Consider the following 19,712-nt stretch of genomic DNA (forward strand, 5'->3'; position numbering starts at 1 on the left):
TTTGCACAGCAATGATCATTTGGCGGATTCAATTAGACGAAAGGCCCCCTCTTCTTTTATTTGACGGAAGCTCGCAATAGACAAGACAATGGAGGTCATTGTCGGGGAAGATCGTACTGTACTTTCTGGTTAGGACCACAAAGAAAACACTGACCAGTTAGTCCGACGCTGGTTTCGCCCCCCACAAGTTCTTCTCTTCGGACTTTGGATGATACTTGTATTAACATCGATTCTGACCGCAACGGTTTTAAGGTCAGTCATGATATAATATGAGTTTTTCGCCAATTCAGGTAGGTGGTTAGGCGATGAAAAGCAAACCGGCCGCACGCATGAACACTATTTATCTAAAATGCCTAGGATTAACTTTACAAGACTGGCCCTAACATACGTTCTTGGGATTCTATCCAGTCCATGCCCCTCGTAGGATTTGTCAGAAAGCGAAGGACATTGTGGATTGGCCAACAGAATGTGAACACCCACTGGTTATGGTATGGATCAAAGGGAGAGACACTGTACTCTGTCAGGGAGGTTTTTAGGCATCGGAAGCGCGGCGACATATCTCTGAAGGAAGACTTTCTGAGCGCCAGCACCACTGTCGGCGGACGAGGTCCCGGTCCCATTGGTGATGGCCTGTCCCCGGCAGTGAAACTTGGCAAAACGATTGATGACGGAGAACCTCTCCAGATCTTGGCATTCCACCCTCAGGTCGACGATCGAAGACCTCTTGCCCAATCTGTTCAATGGAGGATGGCAAAAAGCAAAAAATTGCGGTCAGTAGGGAAGTAGACCTAAGGCAGAGATTTGGATAAGAGCAGAGGATTCACTGTCAAAAGAGAAACTTCATAGGTAAGACTGATGGATGAGTGGAAGATACCTTGACATTTCAGTCTCCAGGTTCTTTATCCTACCAACCAACTTGTCTACAGACTTTGGAAGAGAGCTGTCATCAGTCCTCTCCAATACTTCGGGCATTCTGGACAGGCTGGTATGTTACGAAAAAGAAACAAAACATTTGAGGCATGACATACCCAGAAATCTGCAAACTTATGTCTCAAATCCTTCAGCAAAGTTCAACAAAAGCAAACTGCAATGAAACTTCCAACTACGGTAGATAAATTAGATAGATGCAAACGTACGTCTTCTCGCTGTTTGGGCTAGAGATGATGCTGCATGCATTCCCCAGTGTTAACCTACCAACAGAATAAGCAATATCCTCGTAATGGGAACTAGGATCTGCAGTGAGAAATGATCCAGGCGGAGGCTGAAAAAGCAGTTGCATCAGCTGTGTAGTCAATAATAGCCTTCGTTTGGGTTTACGGGCTGGCAGTACATGTTCATTCGGGTCACTTTCACGGTCAACCTAGAGGATTGCAAAGAACCACAAGAGGAGGGAAAAAGAGATTAATAAAAAGCACAAAAAGAATAACCGGAGAGGAAAAGTAATGAGACTATTCCGCGTTCCCACCTTCTCAACCAGCATATTGGTAGCTGTAGCCCATTCTTCTTCTGCCATACTGCACAGAGCTCAACGTATTATATAGAATCGTTGAAATAATTTACCACTTAAGTCTAGAAACTGACATGAATATACCACCATTCATGCACTAATAACAAGCAAACAACCAATCAATTTCACATTTTTCCTTGGTCATTATTCCCCTCTTCCTACAAGAGGGAATATTAACTTGTCAAAAAAACCAAGTGACATTGAAAGGGGACAGCATCAAACCTTGGCTCGTGAAGCCTTTTAGCACCCTCCGCTACTTCCTTATGCCAAGCCAGAGGTCCAGAAATGGTACTTTTACGTTTCTTTGGTTTCACAAGCAACTTTGGAGGCATAGCATCTGGAGGTAATGAATGATATAAAGACACATGTTCGCCTGCTGGAGTTGTATTACTGCAGATATTACTAAGTGGACCAGCAAGAAAGGCAGAATGAGCTTGAGCCACTGAATTGGGATGTTGCAGACCATCAGCAGGCTTTTGAGCAATAACTGGCTGTTGCATATCCTTCACACTAGCCATCTGCCTTGCATCATACACTTGCAAGACCTGACTGTTTCTTAGGGTTCTGTATTGCTCGAACCACGAGGATGCTGTTTGGGGATATTGGTTTCGCCGTACATGACTAATTGATTCATCGGAATTTTCTGCTTCGTTTGTTTCATTCAGGTCAGATGAGCTCAAATGTGATGCAGCACCATGCTCCCTTGATTGATCTGCCTTGTGAAGACGCTCAAGCATCTTTTGACTGCAGAAAGTTCATCATAGCATAGCAACTCATATAAGTCATATAGTCAGGAAAGGAAATAAGTTACAAAACTAGCACTATGAAATGCCTGATTGTCAAATAACAAGAACTACTGGAAAGCCCTTTACTCAAGTTGCCTATTTTATTACCAGTGGGAAAGAATATCACAACATCTAACGATAGTTGACTAACAAAGCGCCAAGTATCCCTGTCCATATCACGGATCAATGACAAATTCTCAACAAGCAAGGCAGCATTAGCTGAAGGAATCGTGGTGACACTGATCTACGGCACTAGCAAATCATACAAAAAAATATTTGGGCTACCTTGACTGAGCATTTTCATTCGAAGGTGATGAAACCAGAGATCTTCCAAGAGAGGATATATTATTAGACATGACCAATATTCCTGGTAGAGTTGCCTCTGTGGCTTTCAAATCAACCTGAAACCATGGAATGACCATTCAAGAACGGTAAAAATTATGGACCATATTGTTATTTAAGGACTTGAAAGAGCATGAGAAAAGGTCAATATTCTTAAAATAAGTTCATGCGCAATCATCACCTTTTCCATTCCAGCATTGCTCTTATCAGTCTGAACAATAATGTTTGAACTGGCAATATGCCCTTGACCAGGGCTTCTAATTGCTCCGGAGACCTGCTGAGGCATAGCTCTAGAAAGTGAAACGTGATTGGCTCCGTAAGGGGATTCCATGTCTACATTCAGATTTCCCATAGGATGGTACTGAAACTTATGAATACCAGTAGGCTTCTGAGCACCCTGACCAAATGGATTTTGTTTGCTCTCTCTCAAATTTCCAAACTCATCAGCATTTGACCACTCGTGTTCTCGAAAGATCCCAGTGGACCTATGAAGGGATGCATTCAAATGAAATCCACTAGCTAAATTCTCCTTTCCATTAAAGTTTTCTCTCTCGTACATTCTGTTGATTCCCAATGATTGCATTGTTTGAACACTTCTATCCATATTGCTGCAATTACTCCCCCGAACCTCACTTTCTTTGCTGTTCATTGAAGAATCAACAGGCCTCCAGAAATCAAAACCATGACTCTTTGGAAGCAGTTGAATACTTTCTCCCTGGGATCTTCTGGTGGCCAAAGGTGATATAGCAGCATTACTTAAAGTGGAGTTTTGCCTATCAATCAACTGGTCATGCTCAAATCCATCAGTGGGAACTGAGTCAGCATTACAAACGGCAACGTCATGACTAACTTGTTCGTGCAAGCTTCTGTTATGACTGACATTCTGAAAAGATAGAAGTATGTTCCCACTATAATTACTAGAAACTGCAGGGTCACCAGGCATTGCAGACTCGATCACATTCCAGCCACTTGTTCTGTTATTCTGTTGATCCCCAGGAATTGATGAAGAAATGCTCTGTTGAAAAGTCCAAGATCCACCCATTATTCTCTTTCCTTCAGCATCTGAAGAGTGAGCAATATTTCCACAAATTTGACTTCCTTCTGAAGAATTCCTCTGCAGATGGCTCCGCTCTAACAACCTGTTTCCATCTGAAAAATCGTGAATAATTCTCGGAGAATCAGCTTGCAGAATCTCAGATCTCCCAGAAGAAGCAGTTCTCACATTCTCGCTTTCTCCATGAAGGGCCCTTAGATCTGATTGATGAAAACCAGAAACACTAGGGAAACCACTACTCTTGACGACATTATCGGCCAACTGCACAGATCTTGAACTTAACAAGGAAGTGTGCAAGGTGTCATCATGCCAAGCTAATTGTTGTCTGGCGCTTTCATTCTCCGAAAGAGGCTTCTGATTACTAATTGAAGGTTTAGCACTCTGAACACTGAGACCACTCCACTCTTCCTGAACTATTTGATTATCACTAGATGTTTCTGCCAATGCAGATTGCATAAGTGCACTCCAACTACCACTTTGCACAGAAGGGAATCCAGAGAGAGATCCTGTACCATCACACGTGCTATAGTTTCTGGAAACTATATTGGTTCCTCCACCGAAGGCACCCCAAATACTGTCATCAGCACCAAACAAAATCCTCTCTTCAGTTGGATCTAATGTACCAACACTCTGTGAAGACGCAACCGATGACGACGTTTTTCCTTGTGGTGCTTCTGATAAATGAGCAAACTCTACGCTGCCATCAAACTCCTCTAGTGATACATTGCCTTGCGGGGAGTTCACTTGCTGAGAGTGACCTAAGTGAAACCCACTACTTAAGCCTACATCCTCAAACTGCTTAGAAACCAAATGTCCATCCTGGACACTACCCTGATCTGGTAAAGATGAGTATAGGCTACCTGGAAATTGATGTACATTAGAGGCCATCTGCTGCATTGCAATGTCATCAATTTCCATTTGAGAGATTTGACTCAGATTTTCTCTGGACCCGGAGTGAGAAACCTCATAAATGGATTGGTCAACCTGTTGGGGTACCAATCCCATCACATGAGGCCCCTCAACTTGTTCAGGAGAAAGGACAAGACCGCCAGAGGATCCCTGCAGAACTGGAGAGGCACCACGCGGCACCCAACTGGTATTTTCTGTGAGCCCAGATTGCCATGAGTAGCTAGACACATCATTTACAGGAATACCATTCAGTTGCACGGATGAATGGCTTGCCAAGGCCGGTTTTGCTATCGCTAACAATTGACTGGTGGAACTCTTTTTCCAATTTTCTTGTTGCTGTAGCATCTGCCTTTGAACATCCTGTAATTGCTTAAGCATCAGTTGTTGCTGCAGCAGCTGCATGTCACTGATACCGTTCTGTTGCCCATGAAAAGATTGCATATTTGAAGAATGCTGACCACCCATTTGCTCTTGACGGCTCAAAAAATGAAAACTGACAGGAGCTTCAGCATTTAGTGACTTTACAGGATTGCGTTTATGAAGATCCATGCCTCTCACCTGCTGGGAATCAAGAAAAGGAAAGCCTCTAGATACCAAATTATGCTGATCTGATTCAGTATCCACGCCCAAAAAATTTGCTTCATTCTGGGCAGCTGGAAAGAATTGATGCCCCTGTATATAGCCATTTAACGATGTTTGTAGGCTGTGGAACTGGCTTCCAGACAATTCAGGCTGCATATTTGTCTGCGCAAAGCTCAAGCCATGTGGTATATGGAAAGGACTTCCATGCCGTGCATCTATATCTGCCAGAAGCACAAAAGAAAGGTAGTCAATTCATGCATTATTAACCAACGGAAGCACAAATAAAAGCATACGATGTACAAATTTACAAATTATGGGATCCTTAAACGGGAAGGGATCATAGAGAAGCATGGGCACATCCAATTGTAAAAGGGAACTCATTTAAGAGAAAAGAAACGGCTCTCCTGATATGTGAAGCACTGCTACCTGATTGCTGCACACTGTAGTTCTTCAGGTCAGGAATAAGAGGAAATCCACTTTGTCTTTGGCTCCCAAATAACAAATTATTACTTAAGCCAGGCCAGGTCTGGTCAACAGCATCCAAGTGACTGTGACCTTGGGATAAGCTTTCTTGACCAAAAAAATGGTTATCCCTGTCTCCAACTCCGTTGCCAGGCATAGATGAACTGGCCACAAAGATTTAACAGGTAAAATTTATACAAAGGATCACCAAGCACAGATTCTGATGGATTGTGGATTCTCCGGATTAACCACCAAACGTAAAATTCTTTCCCATACGTGGAGCTTGTCCCTGACGATCATATCCCCACCTGCCAAACTCTGATCCTGTAGACAAACAGTAGATTACACTAACAAACAAAAATGGAGCAATTTGTGGCCAGAATAAATTATGACAACAAAAGAGCAGTATAGATACCACCACAACGAGCCACAGATAATGAACTGTACTCTCTTCGCTCCCACATAGCTATTGCATGTCGAATAAAATCAACAGCAGAAACTACGAAACGAAATCCATGGGTCAGAAGGTCACATGATTGAGCATTCACCAAAGAAACTGGAGCAGATAAAAATGAAGTGTTCCAATTGGCCACTTTTTGCTGTTAAACTTGTTTATGGATAAAATGGCCATAAAGGCATGCAAGGAGTATGTGGGGGTGTGTGTGTGAGAGAGACAGACAGACAGACAGACAGACAGAGAGTATTGTGAAACGGGACGTCTTTTTTCTGCTAGCACACAAAGCAGGACATCTCAAAAGCCAGATCAAGGTGCAAATTCAGGAGCACAAGGAAAGGAAAAACTTGGGACTTGGCACGTATCCGAGAAAAAAACAGCAAGTAAGCGGCAGCTGATAAACAGACAGAAAGATGCATGAGCTCATAGCTCAAGGCACTCATGGACTCATCAAACCATGGACCTTTTGAACAACAAAAATCTCCAAAAGCTTCAGATACAGAGTGAGCACCTCTATCCTTGCATGAACCAGAAGAAATCCAACTTGAAGTAGCTAATTGTTCTGCTATGCAAAGAGCGAACAAGAACAACTACGATTGCAGAGCTCAACTCATGCACAACCTCATTCCGCAGTAGAACAATACATTGCACCTCGCGCCTCATATTAAGACGACAACACAAAACCTTTTGCCTCATTCCAAGACTCGCTCACTGAAATCGAAGAAACAGATAACGACTAACGAGCAAAGTTTCACTTTCTTCTTCAACTCACGAACCGGAGACTCCGAACTCGGAATAATCTCACTCCCACTCAAAATGTGCACCGACAATTAAAATCGGAAGCTTCCACAGCGTAATCACAGCTCGACAGCATCCTACAGAATCAGAAACCGAGGGACTAGCTAAAGTACCTGAGCTTGGCCTCGAACTTCAGAATCCAAGCAAGATTCGACACCTACAGAGAGTGAATTAGGGTTTATGGAGGAGAGCCGCTCGATGGGAGCTCACTCTGGAACTCGGAATGGGCCCTCCGAGTCAGCTGAGTCGCGAATTCGCGCGTTCTGAGTCGATGAGTGCGGGAGGGAGAAGACTGACAGAACGAGAGCTCGGACTTTAGAGAGAGAAGAGAGCGAGAGCTGAGATGAAGCAAGTGAAAGTGAGCGAAATTTTCAACGAACCTGAGGTACGTGGCTCAGGTCCGGGTTCGGAAGCTAGGCCCGGAAGCACGAACCTTGGGCATGTAAGAGGAGCCGAACCTAAAACCCCGACCATTAAAAAAAAAAAAAGGGAAAAAGGAAAATTTTGCAATCGCCCCCCGCTGTAATAAAACTAAAAGCGTGTTTTTTTCTTACAGCGCCCCGAAAAAAAAAGACAGAAAAGGAAAAAGGAGAGAGAGAAAAGGAAGCACGTCTCTCTATTTCCAGGACGCCATCAATTGTTTTGGCAATAGCAAAAAAAAGGGACCGGCCTATTTCCACACCAAACAATAGCTACGGGCACAGCTTTTCTCTGGGCAACGCGGCATTTTTGCGCATTTCAAGTGGACCATCGCATGTTTGACCAAAAAAATATATATATGTGGACCATGGGATGGTCATTGTAATTGAAAAAAAAGTTCGTGTATTTATAAGAAAAAAGTTAAGAAAAAGCTCTCTCTACTTATTGATACGATGATCGTAAATTGTAAAATTATGCTTACAAAACATTGATAATGAGAGTGTTATCTCAAGCTCTTGCTTATAAAAATAAAATCCATTTGTACATACATATTTGTTCTGTTGGATAAGACTATCAGGTTGGGCTTCGAGGGATCTTAAATCGCTGAACTAGCTAACACGTGAACAACATGCATCTAAGGTCAATTTAGTCCTCTCATCAAGGAACAAGTACACGATTCATTTCTTAATTTGTGTACTTCTCTCTTTCCACAACGCTCTCAATCGTTGTGGAAATAGTAACAAAAAAAAGGGGCCACCTATTTCCACACCAAACACCAGCTACGAGCACATCTTTTCTCTAGGCAACACGGCATTTTTGTGTATTTTGAGTAGATGTGTCAATGTAGGTCTTTGACCTACTTTTAGGAAAATTTTCAAATAAAGACTTAAAGTATCCTTATTTTATCAAATAATGATCCGAAGTTGACCTTGTTTCAAATAATGACCTGAAATGCTCAAATTGTTTCAAAAAAAAGCCTAGCCGAATGGCATTTTCATTCTTTACTTTTTTGAATTTTCTCTTTTTTTTTTTTGCCATTTCTTTTTTGTCTTTTTACCTTTTCTTTTCTTTTTTTTTTCCTTTTTCTCCTCTCCCCATGCCATCGCCGGTCTCAGGCCGCTCTCGCCTAGGCGGCATTAAGCTACCCTCACCCAGGCCGGCACCATGCAAAGGTAGCCCGACTCCGAGCCCAACCCGGATGAGGGCTACCCTTGTTCAACACCCACAAGGGAAGCGCAAAGCCTGCTCAAGGTGAGGGTGGGGCTGACAACAGCCTAGGGAGAGGATGGGAGAAAAAAAGAAAATAAAAATAAACGAAAGGAAAAACATAAAAAGAATAAAATTCAAAAAAGTAAATGATAAAAATGCCTTTCAGTCAGGCCCTTCTTTCAAATAATTTGAGCATTTCATGCCATTATTTGAACAATGTCCAATTCAGACCATTCTTTAAGTGAATGAGCGCATTTCCAGCCTTTTTTGAAAATTTTCTCACTTTTATTTACTTGGTTCCTATATGGTTTTTCAATAAATTTAAAAAAGGGTCAAATAGGGTTAACTCAAACCATTTTTTATTCATGACCTACACCTTCCCAAACACCATTTGTAAAAGGGCCACAAATATATTAGGTTACATTTTTTTTTCTAGAAAAATAAAGAAAAATAAATGAAATTAAAAAAATGCAAAAACTATTTTGGAACAGTGCCGCCCACCAATGATAGTCGTCGGGTTGCCGTCTCTGGCCAACAGAGAAAAAATAAAATAAATAAAATAAAAAATAATTTTTCTAAAAAATAAATAATAATCGTCAATACTAAAAAGCTAACATTTTAAAAATAAAAAAATTAATTGCATGAAAGTGTTTTGCAATACCATTTTTCTTAATAAATTATAAAAAATAAATATTGCATGATTTAGCTAAATATAGAAGTATTTAAGTAATATAAGTTAGGTCGAGTATGGATCGTTAAATTTGTACTATATGAAAATGGGTTAAGATAATTGAATGAGTCAATATGGATCGGACTATATTCGACTCAACTCGACAACACCCCTTCGAAATTTTCGAGTGGACCATCACATGGTCAATCGTAATAAAAAAATGAGTTACGCGTATTTATAAGAATCTTGTTAAAAAGTGCTCTCGGCTTATTGATAAGACAATTGTAAATTGGAAAATTATGCTTAAAACATGGTCGCGAGCAACTACTAATAAAAAGAAAACACATTTGTACTTACATAATTGTACCTATTGGATAGGACCGCGAGATTGGCCTTCGAGGAGTCCTAAATTACTGAACTTGTCAGCACGTGACGACATGCATCTAAGGTCTATTTAGTCCTGCCATCAAGGAATAAGTACACGTTTTATTTCTAAACTGGAGTTTTTCTTTCTAATGTGGCCATCGAAATTATAAATCGTGTATCAAGTTATTGAACTCCTGGAATCAATTAATCAAGTCCACGTGTGTCCAAATCCAACAAAATAAAGTTGATGTATCTGTTCAAAAGTTCAACGTAAAAAAATCAGAGTAATAATAGCTAATCAATTTGACCGAGTAAATCGCATGAATATTAATACTGGATTAAAAAATAAGAAAACTTTTCACTAATCATTCCATGACGACGCTCCATACTAAAATTTTTGTCAGCAATGATTAAAGCATGGTTTCGGTCTGTCATAATCAACAGCGAAAAGTTTGATTGTAATATCATATAAGTTTGAGGGCTTGACTGATAAATTACAGTTCTAATGACCTTGTCGAAAATAATTGTGTGGAGACTAGAGGAGACGGATTGCCCAATATCAGGAGATGATACACCACTTTCACTAGCCTAAAGCAAGGATCAAGTGAACCTCGGTAGATAGTTTTACATGCATGCTTATCTCGCATTTCCGAAAACATAAGCATACACGTTAACAAATTGTTGGAAATTTTACACATCACGATGAACTAAAAACAATTGAGATATCAATTTATTCATTCTTTTTTTTAATTAGAACAAGTTCATGGGATTTTGTCCTTCCCATACACATAGGATACAATACAATAAATTTGATGGAGAAAATATCATCAAGTAGTAATATTCGACTCCCACCAAACATGTTTATTATATGTACTTACTATGAGATTGTTTCTCTATCTACAAGGCCTACGAGATATATGTGCATTCGTACATTGAGAAATTACCATCTGTGTGGATGTATATGCTTTCTCACTCTATTGTAAATTTAAATAGTTAGAATTTCTTCTTTTCAAATTTAATAATTGGAATCTAGAAGCAAGTGTAATTTATCTTCATCTACAAAATATAAGCTAGAGATTAGACATAATGCATCATTCGACTAAGGGAAATCCGCCTTGTCATGAAAGATGTCACGATGTGACATAATTTGCTACTAAGGTCAAGGCGCACGTGTACATAATTGCACGATTCGCATAAAAAGAAAGTGAGGGAGGTAGTGGTGTGACCAAACCTAAAAGATTATTTTTATCTTTAAAATTCCATTACATTTCAAATTTCTCATTCATATTACTAAAATCACTATTTTCTAAATAAGCCTATTTTGAATTCTAGAAAATAAAATTAATATTTTCTCATTCAAGAGTGCTTGAATAAACATATATATAAGGGATAATAAAAGTAATACAAAGTAATGATCTTTTCATAAGATTATTGATATGCCCATGGGGTTAAACTTTTGTTGATGAGATAAGTGGATACAAATGAAATAATACAAGACTAATTTAAGAAAGGAAAAAGGCCAACAAAAATCTTAAATAATACTGGTTGTGATGCATTTATCCAAAACTTTTTTTTCGTGACACAAAAAATCCCAAATTTATACCCATATGATATATTTACCCAAACTTGTATCGGTGTGACACACTTATCCTAATTTTCTATGGTAAAAAAACTTTAAACTTGTATCCATATGACATATTTACCTAACAATTTTAAGGTAAATGTGTCACGTACCTACGTGTTTGGAGTTCTTGGTGTCAACAAAAAATAATTTGGGGTAAACGTGTCGGGGCATAAGTAAGAAAAAATTTGGGGTAAATGTGTTATAAGGGTATAAGTTTGGAGTCTTAATGTCATAAAAAAAGTTTGGGGTAAATGTGTTACAGCGAACACAGTTTAGGGTTTTTGGTAATTTTTTCCCTTCAAGAAAAGAAAGTGAGCTAGTATTTAATTAAGGGTTAATAAATATCATAAAAAACTCAAACCGATATATATGTGACACATTTACTTCAAATTAAAATTTCGACCATAAAAAACCCTAAACTGGTATACTCGTAATAAATTTACCCCAAACTAAATTTTTGAGTAACAAAAATCTTAAACTTGTATATATGTGATAAATCTACCTTTTTGGATTAATACCGCAAAAAACCTCAAAATCATACTTCTATCATAAACGGATGATAAAAACTCTAAATTGGTAAATCCATCAATAGTTATGTGTCATTTAACTCAGTAGTTTAAGGGTAAAATTTAAATGAAAACTTATGGATGGTAAATTTGTTACATGTGTATTTGTTTAGGACTTTTAGTGGTAAAAAAATTAATTTGTGGTAAATTTATCATATGTATATCAATTTGTGATTTTTCGTAATATTAATCCTTAAGTAATTATGTTATATATATGTATGGGAAAAAGAGAGGAAGAGTAATTAAGGGTGGAGGTAATTGTTTATTTTGATTAAATATATTGGAAGAAGTATAAAAGTGACATACAATTCTCAGGTTGGGCTTTGTATATTCGAAAGATAGAAAAAAAAAAATTGAGATAATCGTCAGTTTTCCTTAAATAGATAGATATAAATATGCAATTCGACAGCCTTTGCTTCGTCCCTAACGTTGGTGATTTGGAAGGTGATTTGAGCGACAGCGAGCTGTGTCACTTCTCCCACAGTAGAGAGAGAGATGGGAGGCGAAGAGAAGAGGCATCAGATGATGCAAAACCTGTTCGGCGATCAGTCCGAAGAGGAGGAGGAAGAGATCGATTCCGAGCACGAATCAAACCCTCAGCCGCCGGAGCCAGATTACCTCTCCGTAAGTCAATCGATTCCTCTCGCCTCTTCTATCTCCAAACATGCGATTCGCGCTTGTTCGTGAGAATTGGGACGGGATTTGAATGATCTCCCGAGCCTTCGGCGATCCGCCCTGGCTGCGATTGGAAGATTTGCTTGTTGTCCTCGTGGATTGGTTTATTTTCTTCTTGGAGGTCCTAGGGTTTTGAGTTTATTGCATACCCGCTCGTTTCGATTCAGCCATGGCTCTGGTGATGCGACATGTGGTTCAGAGATTATATGAGTTGCGGTGTAATACGAAGTCTCTTTTGGCAAGGACTCGCTGGGGCAGTTATGCTCTTGTCGCTTGTCTGATGTATGGTCTTCGTAATTGGCAAACATTGTTACTGTGCAAGGAGACAGAGAAGGTAATGAATAAGCATAAAAAGCAAGGATTCTGTGGACGGTCAAGAACAAGGAGTGTAGCCGTTTGTTTTCGTGTCGTGTCAAAGCACAGGGAGACTTTTGGTTGATTACAAGCGAGGTTATTAGGAAGTTATTTCAGCTACTAATCATCTGCATGTCTGTCGTTCTCACGCCTCTTAGACAAGCGTTAATGAAAGAATTGAAAACTATTTTCTGAAAGCATTAGTGTTAGTACTGCATGTATATATCAACTTTCGCTATGACAATGTGTGTAGGATGACGCAGATGGAGGGCTTGAGCCTGAAGGTGAGGGAGAAATTGATGTCGAGGGCCATGGAGAGGTTGATGTGGAGAGTGAAGGTGAACCGCTTGATGTTGATCCTCATCCGGCAGAAAGTGAAGGTGAGAGAGATCAAACTTCGGAGGAAGTTATAATTGGTGAGAGGGAAGAAAGTGGAAGGAAGGAGACAGACAGCGACGAGAAGGAAGAATACGGTCAGCGAGTGGTGACAAGCAGGAGAAGGGATGTAATTGACAGTGCATCGGACAGGTCCGAGGAACATCATTATCTTGACGATGAAGATGAAGGAGTTGATCAGGCCAGAAGTCCGAGGTAATTGGGTTCCTTCTTCTTTCTTGAACAATCACTATATTTGCAGATCCTCCCAATCATGCAACCCTCTTCTTCCTCTGTTAATTAGAGAGAATGTTAGTATTACTATAAGAAAATCCATTGTCTTTCACTGTTGAGCATTTTTCATCAAGTAAGGAGGCAGCAAAGGGAAAATTCCTTTAAATATTTCCGAGGAAGCGAGGTTTTCTGTATATTAGTTACTCTCATGCTTCAAACCACAGGGTTCTGCTCCTCCACCTTTTACTCGATCATGAATATGAAGGTTCATGTTTAGCACTATCTATTCCCCTCTTTTCTGACCAAGAGTTTGTCTCTCTTTTGGCTCTTTTTGCTCTCCCTTTTTTATGTGCTGAAGATTGTTTCTGGAATATTTCTGCTTGAAGTAGGAGTGTCCTCCCATCTTTTGCAGGATTTAACTATTTTTCCCATGAGCTTGCTTTACTGAATTAGAAGTGCAAAAATTTCTCGATTACTTTTTCACGTAAATTATGGTTACGATAATCCGCACTAAGCTTCATTGCAATTTTCAATCAATTCAGTAAGCGGCCAGGCGAGGACAAGGATGAAAATCTACCTGCAAGTTCGGCCCCAGAGATACGTGATGTATTTGGTGATTCTGATGATGAAGAGGAGGCAGGCTATGTTGTCCAAAATGAGATTGAGGACACAAATGTGAGTATTTTGGTTGCCAAGCTTTATCCTTTGCTGTTCAACATACATGCTTCTTTCCCATGGCTTGTGGCCTGATTATTTCGCCCTTCATCATAGATGTCACCAATGGAAGATGGGAGCTATGGGAGGGGTCTCAGGCCGGAAGACATGGTACCTGATGAAGATGCTAGATATGAGTCGGAAGAGGACAACATTGATACTAAAGTGAAGGAGAAGCCCCTTGGTCCCCCTTTGGTGCTAGAGATTCCTTTACGCCCACCACCGGCTCTTCCGGAGAAGGTTTATCCCTCTTAAGTATTTTATATCTAGCATCTGATAAGCAACAGGCTTATTGAATCAAAGAGGCAGTTGCATCAAATAGTAGGTGGGTCCACTTTCATGTGCCATCCTTATGAGTATGGGAAGCAGCAGATAGTGATGGACAAAAAAATTTACATTGAGGTCGCTTCTTGCAGATCTGTAGTTACATATTTTGCCAGAATGTTGATAGACCCACTCTTCTTGTTCTGAGTGGTACTTATCCATTGAGGATCATGAGAATGAGCATAAATTTGAGCATCACTGCTTTAATTTTATTTGTCTTGGAAGCTACAAGCTGCTTGATGCGTTGTTCCCTCCTAGCGGAAGCTTGGTGCTGCTTACACGATAAATAGTATGCTTTACCATTTGCTGCTTATACATATACATATTTTGGGCATCCGTAGATTGATACTTTGTGTGTTTTTATTCGCAGATGAATATGATCAAAGTATCTAATATCATGGGCATTGATCCTAAACCTTTTGATCCGAAGACATACGTTGAAGAGGATACATTCGTGACAGATGAATCTGGATCTAAGAAACGCCTTCGCTTGGAAAATAACATTGTGCGTTGGAGAACAGTTAGAAATGCAGATGGCACTACATCTGTGAGTACACAATCCCTTACCTCAATGTTTGTTCATTGTTTTGGTTAGTTGTGGATATTATGGCGAAAACATCGCATGTTCTCGCAGGAACGCCTTTGTGGATGTTTGTGGAAATATTCGACATAAAGTCATTATGTTTTGGCTTGATTCAGTTCATTTTAGAAAGTTATATGTGGATATCACTGACAGCAATTTTCAAAGTTCTATCAAGTTGTAAAAGATGGCAGCTTCAGTCCCATTTGATTTGCTCCTGTCTAGATGCAACTGAGGCGCTGCATCAAGATATCAGATTCCTCATGTTTATGGAATATAGTAGTTGAATTGAGGATCTCATAGTAAGAAACGGCAAAAAGCTTTTAAAATCATGCTTAAATGCAGTTAAAATGTGGCCTTTTGAGGCATTGCCTCTTTATATTGTCAATTTGGCTGTCCATAAGGTATGGCTGCCACTTTTTATCTCACATGGATTCTGTTAAATGCATGAAGTTGACTATGATGCCACTTCCTGAAAGGGAAGTTCTGTTTTGATGAATATATTGTTGTGCTTTGAAGGGTTCAGATCAGGCATCCTCTATGCATAGAGAAATGATGAATATGTTTTTGTGGATATAATTTAGATTAATGTAGATCAGACATCATGTAAATTAAGTTTACCTGAACCATTGAACAGATAAACGTTGGAGAGTAAAGATGCAATTGAAGATACGCTTCACCACTTATCCTTCTATTTAGTGGTAAAGGCTGTCAACGTTGAGTTGTGAGATTCGTAGTTACGTAATTGCTTCGACCTCTGTGGACTTTGCATTATGTGTTGGAACGGTTAAGAGTTTAAAAAATGTAATTGTTTATCGGTGGAAAGTACAAATCTATCAATTCTAGCACTGCTAAGATCTTTGTCTTTTGTCCATTAGGAGTTTTGCTTTGATTCTGAATTCCATTAGTATTTCTACCATAATTCGATTTGCAAAAGAAAACATGGATATTCAATGTGTCAGCATATTCTCAAATCTTATTTATTTTCATGTGCAGTATAAAAGCAATGCTCGCTATGTGCGATGGTCAGATGATAGCTTACAGTTATTGATAGGAAATGAAGTTCTTGACATATCAGTGCAAAATGCGCAACATGACCAATCACATCTTTTCCTGAGGCATGGAAAGGTGACTTCTGATGACTTTATGACCTGGGAAAATAAGATTGTTCAAACTTGGACCGTTTTCTTTTCTGGATGAATAAATATTTAAGATTTATTTGTAGTGGTCGAGTTGATATTACCTGTGACCGTTTTTCAAAATGTGCAACCTCTTCTGCTGCTGTCAGTTGTGTTCTTGGTGTGCGTCAGTGTTTAGACATGAGTTCAGAAAAGAAGTGAAAGGCAGGAAAACATCTCTGATTTGGATTAGAAGAAAATAACCGTAGTAATAGAGGGAGTATCAGCATGGTACCTTATATCTTGGTGTGGGCTCCAACAGTAAGTGGCTGACAAGGTTAAGTAGGGCAATGATGACCCAAACTATATATATTTAGCCTGGGAAATTATGTTCTATAATTTTTTTTCTTCATAATTGATGGCTTTATTGATAGTCACAAGGACCATGGGGCAGAGTATATTCAAAATTCTAACGAGATGCGCTGTATTTTTCTTGAAGGAACTCCATTGACTTTTTACTTTTTACTGTTGACTCTATCCTTTTATGTTATTGTGCATCATTTTGAAAGCCTTCTATTTGTTTGCCAATTGTCATTTAGATTCTTTCCTGAAAAACTTATGGCTTGTTTGGTAACACTCCAAACTGAATAAACCTATGGATCAATTCATGTTTTAATATTTAACCTTTTTGGTCATGGGGAAAGCATCCCTTTCCTGTCTTCTACCCTGCCTGATAACCCTTTTTTAAAAAAAAAAGAATGGGCCCTTTCCCACTGTTTGGGAGACACAGATAATGGGGGTGATGAAAATTTGGGTGGAAAATGGCGAAAAATCTAAAATTTTGTGATAGAGAATGGCTAAGTAACACCGACACCGACACACGATACGACACGACACATCATTTCTGAAAAATTGAGAATCCCGGCACGACATGATATGTAGGCCCCTGGAGAGTGTATGTGCTTCCTAGGAGAGTGGGGGGAAATTTGATATTACTTTCCATCCCCACTTAATCCACCCCCACACTCCCAAACACAACATTTGGATTTGTATATTGCATATTCAGATATTGCTTCGCATTTATCGGGAAGAAATGGTAATAGTTATTCTAACGATCCCATGTATGGAAATTTTTCCTGCTGTTGACAGTCTTAAAGCTTGATTATCCCGAGTAGTATGTGAATACTGAATGTATACCTGTAACTTAATGAACGGCATAAAAGAATACAGTGTTTGGGTACCTGAGGGTCATTGGTAGTCAAGATCTTACCAAACACCATGCTACTGATTTTCAGCTTTAACATTAAATTTTCAACTTGATTGTCTGTGTCGTGCTTGACAGTTGGCTCGCTGTTCTGCCGACGAACCAGTCTAATTTTCAGCTTTGAGGTTGAACTGTGAGATGGTTTATTGTGTAATCGTCAATCTTTGGGACTTTCGCGGAAGTTCACCTCTTTATCATATTCCTGATCATGTTTCTTCAATATGTTTCATGTTCTTATTTTTGGCGAGCAAATCTCTTGAAGACTAATCGGTGCAATTTCTTGTGCAATGGCCTCAGGGATTTCTTCAATCACAAGGAAGAATTTTGAGAAAGATGAGATTCATGCCATCTTCATTAACATCAAATTCTCACCGATTATTGACTGCTCTTGTTGACTCACGTCATAAGAAGGTCTATAAGGTTAAAAATTGCATAACTGCCATTGATCCCGAGAGAGAAAAGGAGGAGAAAGAAAAGGTAATTGGTTGATCCATTGACACCTTTCTGTTGTGAGGGATAAAGTCTTCATTTGACTTCTCTCTATCGCAGGCTGCAAATCAAAGTATCAGAGCTAATTTACTTCTTAATCGGAAGAAGGAAAAGGTGAATAAGAAGTATGCCCCAGCTGTGGACCGGAGGCGTCAGCTTTCGCCTGGTTTCTTAGAGGATGCTCTTGACGAGGTGTGTACTTTTGGTACTTGCTATTCCTTTTAGTTTTTTCTTCTTTGGGGTGTATCACCTTGCTGCTTTCTTGATGTTAGAACTGATAATTTCACAAAGGACAAAGTACTTGTTGATGTCTGAACTGCCATTATTTTATTCTCTTAATAATTAAAAGTGGAAAATTAATAAAGGGCCATATTCATCTCCCAGCATCTTTTCAATCCAATCGGACTCTCTCAATTGTACTTCTGAAAATTAATAAAGGGCCAGGGCCTTAGTTTGACCTGTGTACTAGGCTTTCATCTATTTGAATCTGATTTAGGAGACTCAAATATTTCGCTAAATCAGGATGAAGAAACAGATTATTACGACTCTCGTCGATCCCGCCGTCGCTTTGAGGATGACCTCGAAATGGAAGCTCAGGCAGAGAGACGGATAATGAGTGCTAAGAAGGTTTGTCATCTTTATAGGGGTTTTGTGCTTTTGTGCTTCTAGATTTACTTGTGTATCCTTATATGATTACCCACAATAAATGAATTCTCCAGGGACAAAAAGAAGCCCCTCGCAAGTCTTCTGCTCCTGCTGTGAAATCGTCAAGGCGCCCTGCGGCGTTCTCTGAGAGTGAACAAGAAGAGTCTGAATATGAAAGTTATGCGGAGGAGGATGAGAGGTCTCCCCCTCGCAGGAGAACTGAAGTTCCTGTACAAGAATACGAGGAGGACGAGGAAGAAGACGCCGAACCTGAGGAAGAGGAAGCTGAAGTTAATGGAGCATCTGAGGAGGAGGAGGAAGAGGTGGAGGTATGAGGTCTTCATTACTCTGGTTTTCCTCATGTTTATCAAGTACACGCAACCTCTTTCAAATGTTCCTCCGTATGGAGTGGTTGTTGGAATTAAGAGCTTATGCTGTTGAAATTGGAAACACTTTCTCAAATCCCCTTGCTAGTTTGACTACCACAGTGAAGTATCTCTTACTCTGAAATCTTATTTTGTGCTTGTGATGCCCCAATTCAGGAGCCAAGGCGAAAAGGAAGAGAATACGGCTCCGGTTACAAGCGCAAGGAGATCGAGTCAGACGAGGAGTCTCCGCCACGGAAGGCCGCATCCCATCGCCGGATGGCGGTTGTTTATGATTCTGAAGAGGAATGAGTGGACAATGAAGCCGCTCATTTTATCTTGAGCAAAGTCTCATGGTAAAAATTGGCACCACCGCAGTAATTACCGCCTTTGCAGTTGGTGTTTTCTGGTTGTGAGGAACAGTTCAAAGATTTAGTCCCTTCTTTTCTAATGATGTGGAGGGGCGCTGCACTGGCACATGCTTATCTCTAATGTTTTTAGGGCTTAACTCAGGCAGTTGATCTTACTCAATTTGCTCCGACATCATGTCAAGATAATTACGTATCTTGTTGATTTTTTTTAGCGGATGCTAATATAATATTCTGTTCTACACATGTTGGACTCGTAGTGGAGGATGGAATATGCGAATAGAAAAGGGAAGCTAGGCACTGGACATCATTTGATAAGCCCGGCAACAGGGCAGGAGCAGTACGTTTCGGGCTGCCCGTGCTCGGTGGATCTCAAAAACTAACAATCGATTGAACTTATATTGAATAAAATAAGAACATTAGCCAAGTTTTCTCTCGGCATTAGGACGGAAAACTTTT

At 39.8% G+C, this 19,712-nt stretch overlaps 2 protein-coding genes across 4 annotated transcripts; one reads left to right on the top strand and one right to left on the bottom strand.

Moving 5' to 3' along the window:
- Positions 1-208: 208 nt before the first annotated feature.
- LOC115734683 lies at positions 209-7,238 on the bottom strand. The gene is made up of 9 exons (XM_030665573.2): positions 7,007-7,238; positions 5,606-5,965; positions 2,816-5,400; positions 2,578-2,693; positions 1,730-2,251; positions 1,466-1,514; positions 1,137-1,360; positions 875-982; positions 209-733 (listed from the first exon to the last, which is right to left on the bottom strand). The coding sequence occupies exons 2-9, from the start codon at positions 5,796-5,798 to the stop codon at positions 496-498; spliced, it is 4,035 nt and encodes a 1,344-aa protein (XP_030521433.1). The 5' UTR covers positions 5,799-5,965; positions 7,007-7,238; the 3' UTR covers positions 209-495.
- Positions 7,239-12,149: 4,911 nt separating this feature from the next.
- On the top strand, positions 12,150-19,497 carry LOC115734728 (protein LEO1 homolog). Of its 3 annotated transcripts, none has more exons than XM_048282318.1 (11): positions 12,150-12,372; positions 13,031-13,368; positions 13,932-14,061; positions 14,158-14,340; positions 14,795-14,971; positions 16,001-16,132; positions 17,684-17,863; positions 17,936-18,067; positions 18,398-18,502; positions 18,595-18,849; positions 19,063-19,497. In XM_048282318.1, exons 1-11 carry the CDS (start codon positions 12,244-12,246, stop codon positions 19,195-19,197), a joined length of 1,896 nt encoding a protein of 631 aa, XP_048138275.1. In that variant the 5' UTR covers positions 12,150-12,243; the 3' UTR covers positions 19,198-19,497. The 3 variants fall into 3 exon arrangements, with proteins under 3 accessions (XP_048138275.1, XP_048138276.1, XP_048138274.1); XM_048282319.1 differs by having other exon boundaries at positions 13,929-14,061; positions 18,595-18,902; positions 19,017-19,229; XM_048282317.1 differs by having other exon boundaries at positions 12,151-12,372; positions 13,929-14,061.
- Positions 19,498-19,712: the final 215 nt, after the last annotated feature.

This window comes from Rhodamnia argentea, chromosome 7 (assembly GCF_020921035.1).
Source record: "Rhodamnia argentea isolate NSW1041297 chromosome 7, ASM2092103v1, whole genome shotgun sequence".
Classification (NCBI taxonomy): Eukaryota; Viridiplantae; Streptophyta; class Magnoliopsida; order Myrtales; family Myrtaceae; genus Rhodamnia; species Rhodamnia argentea.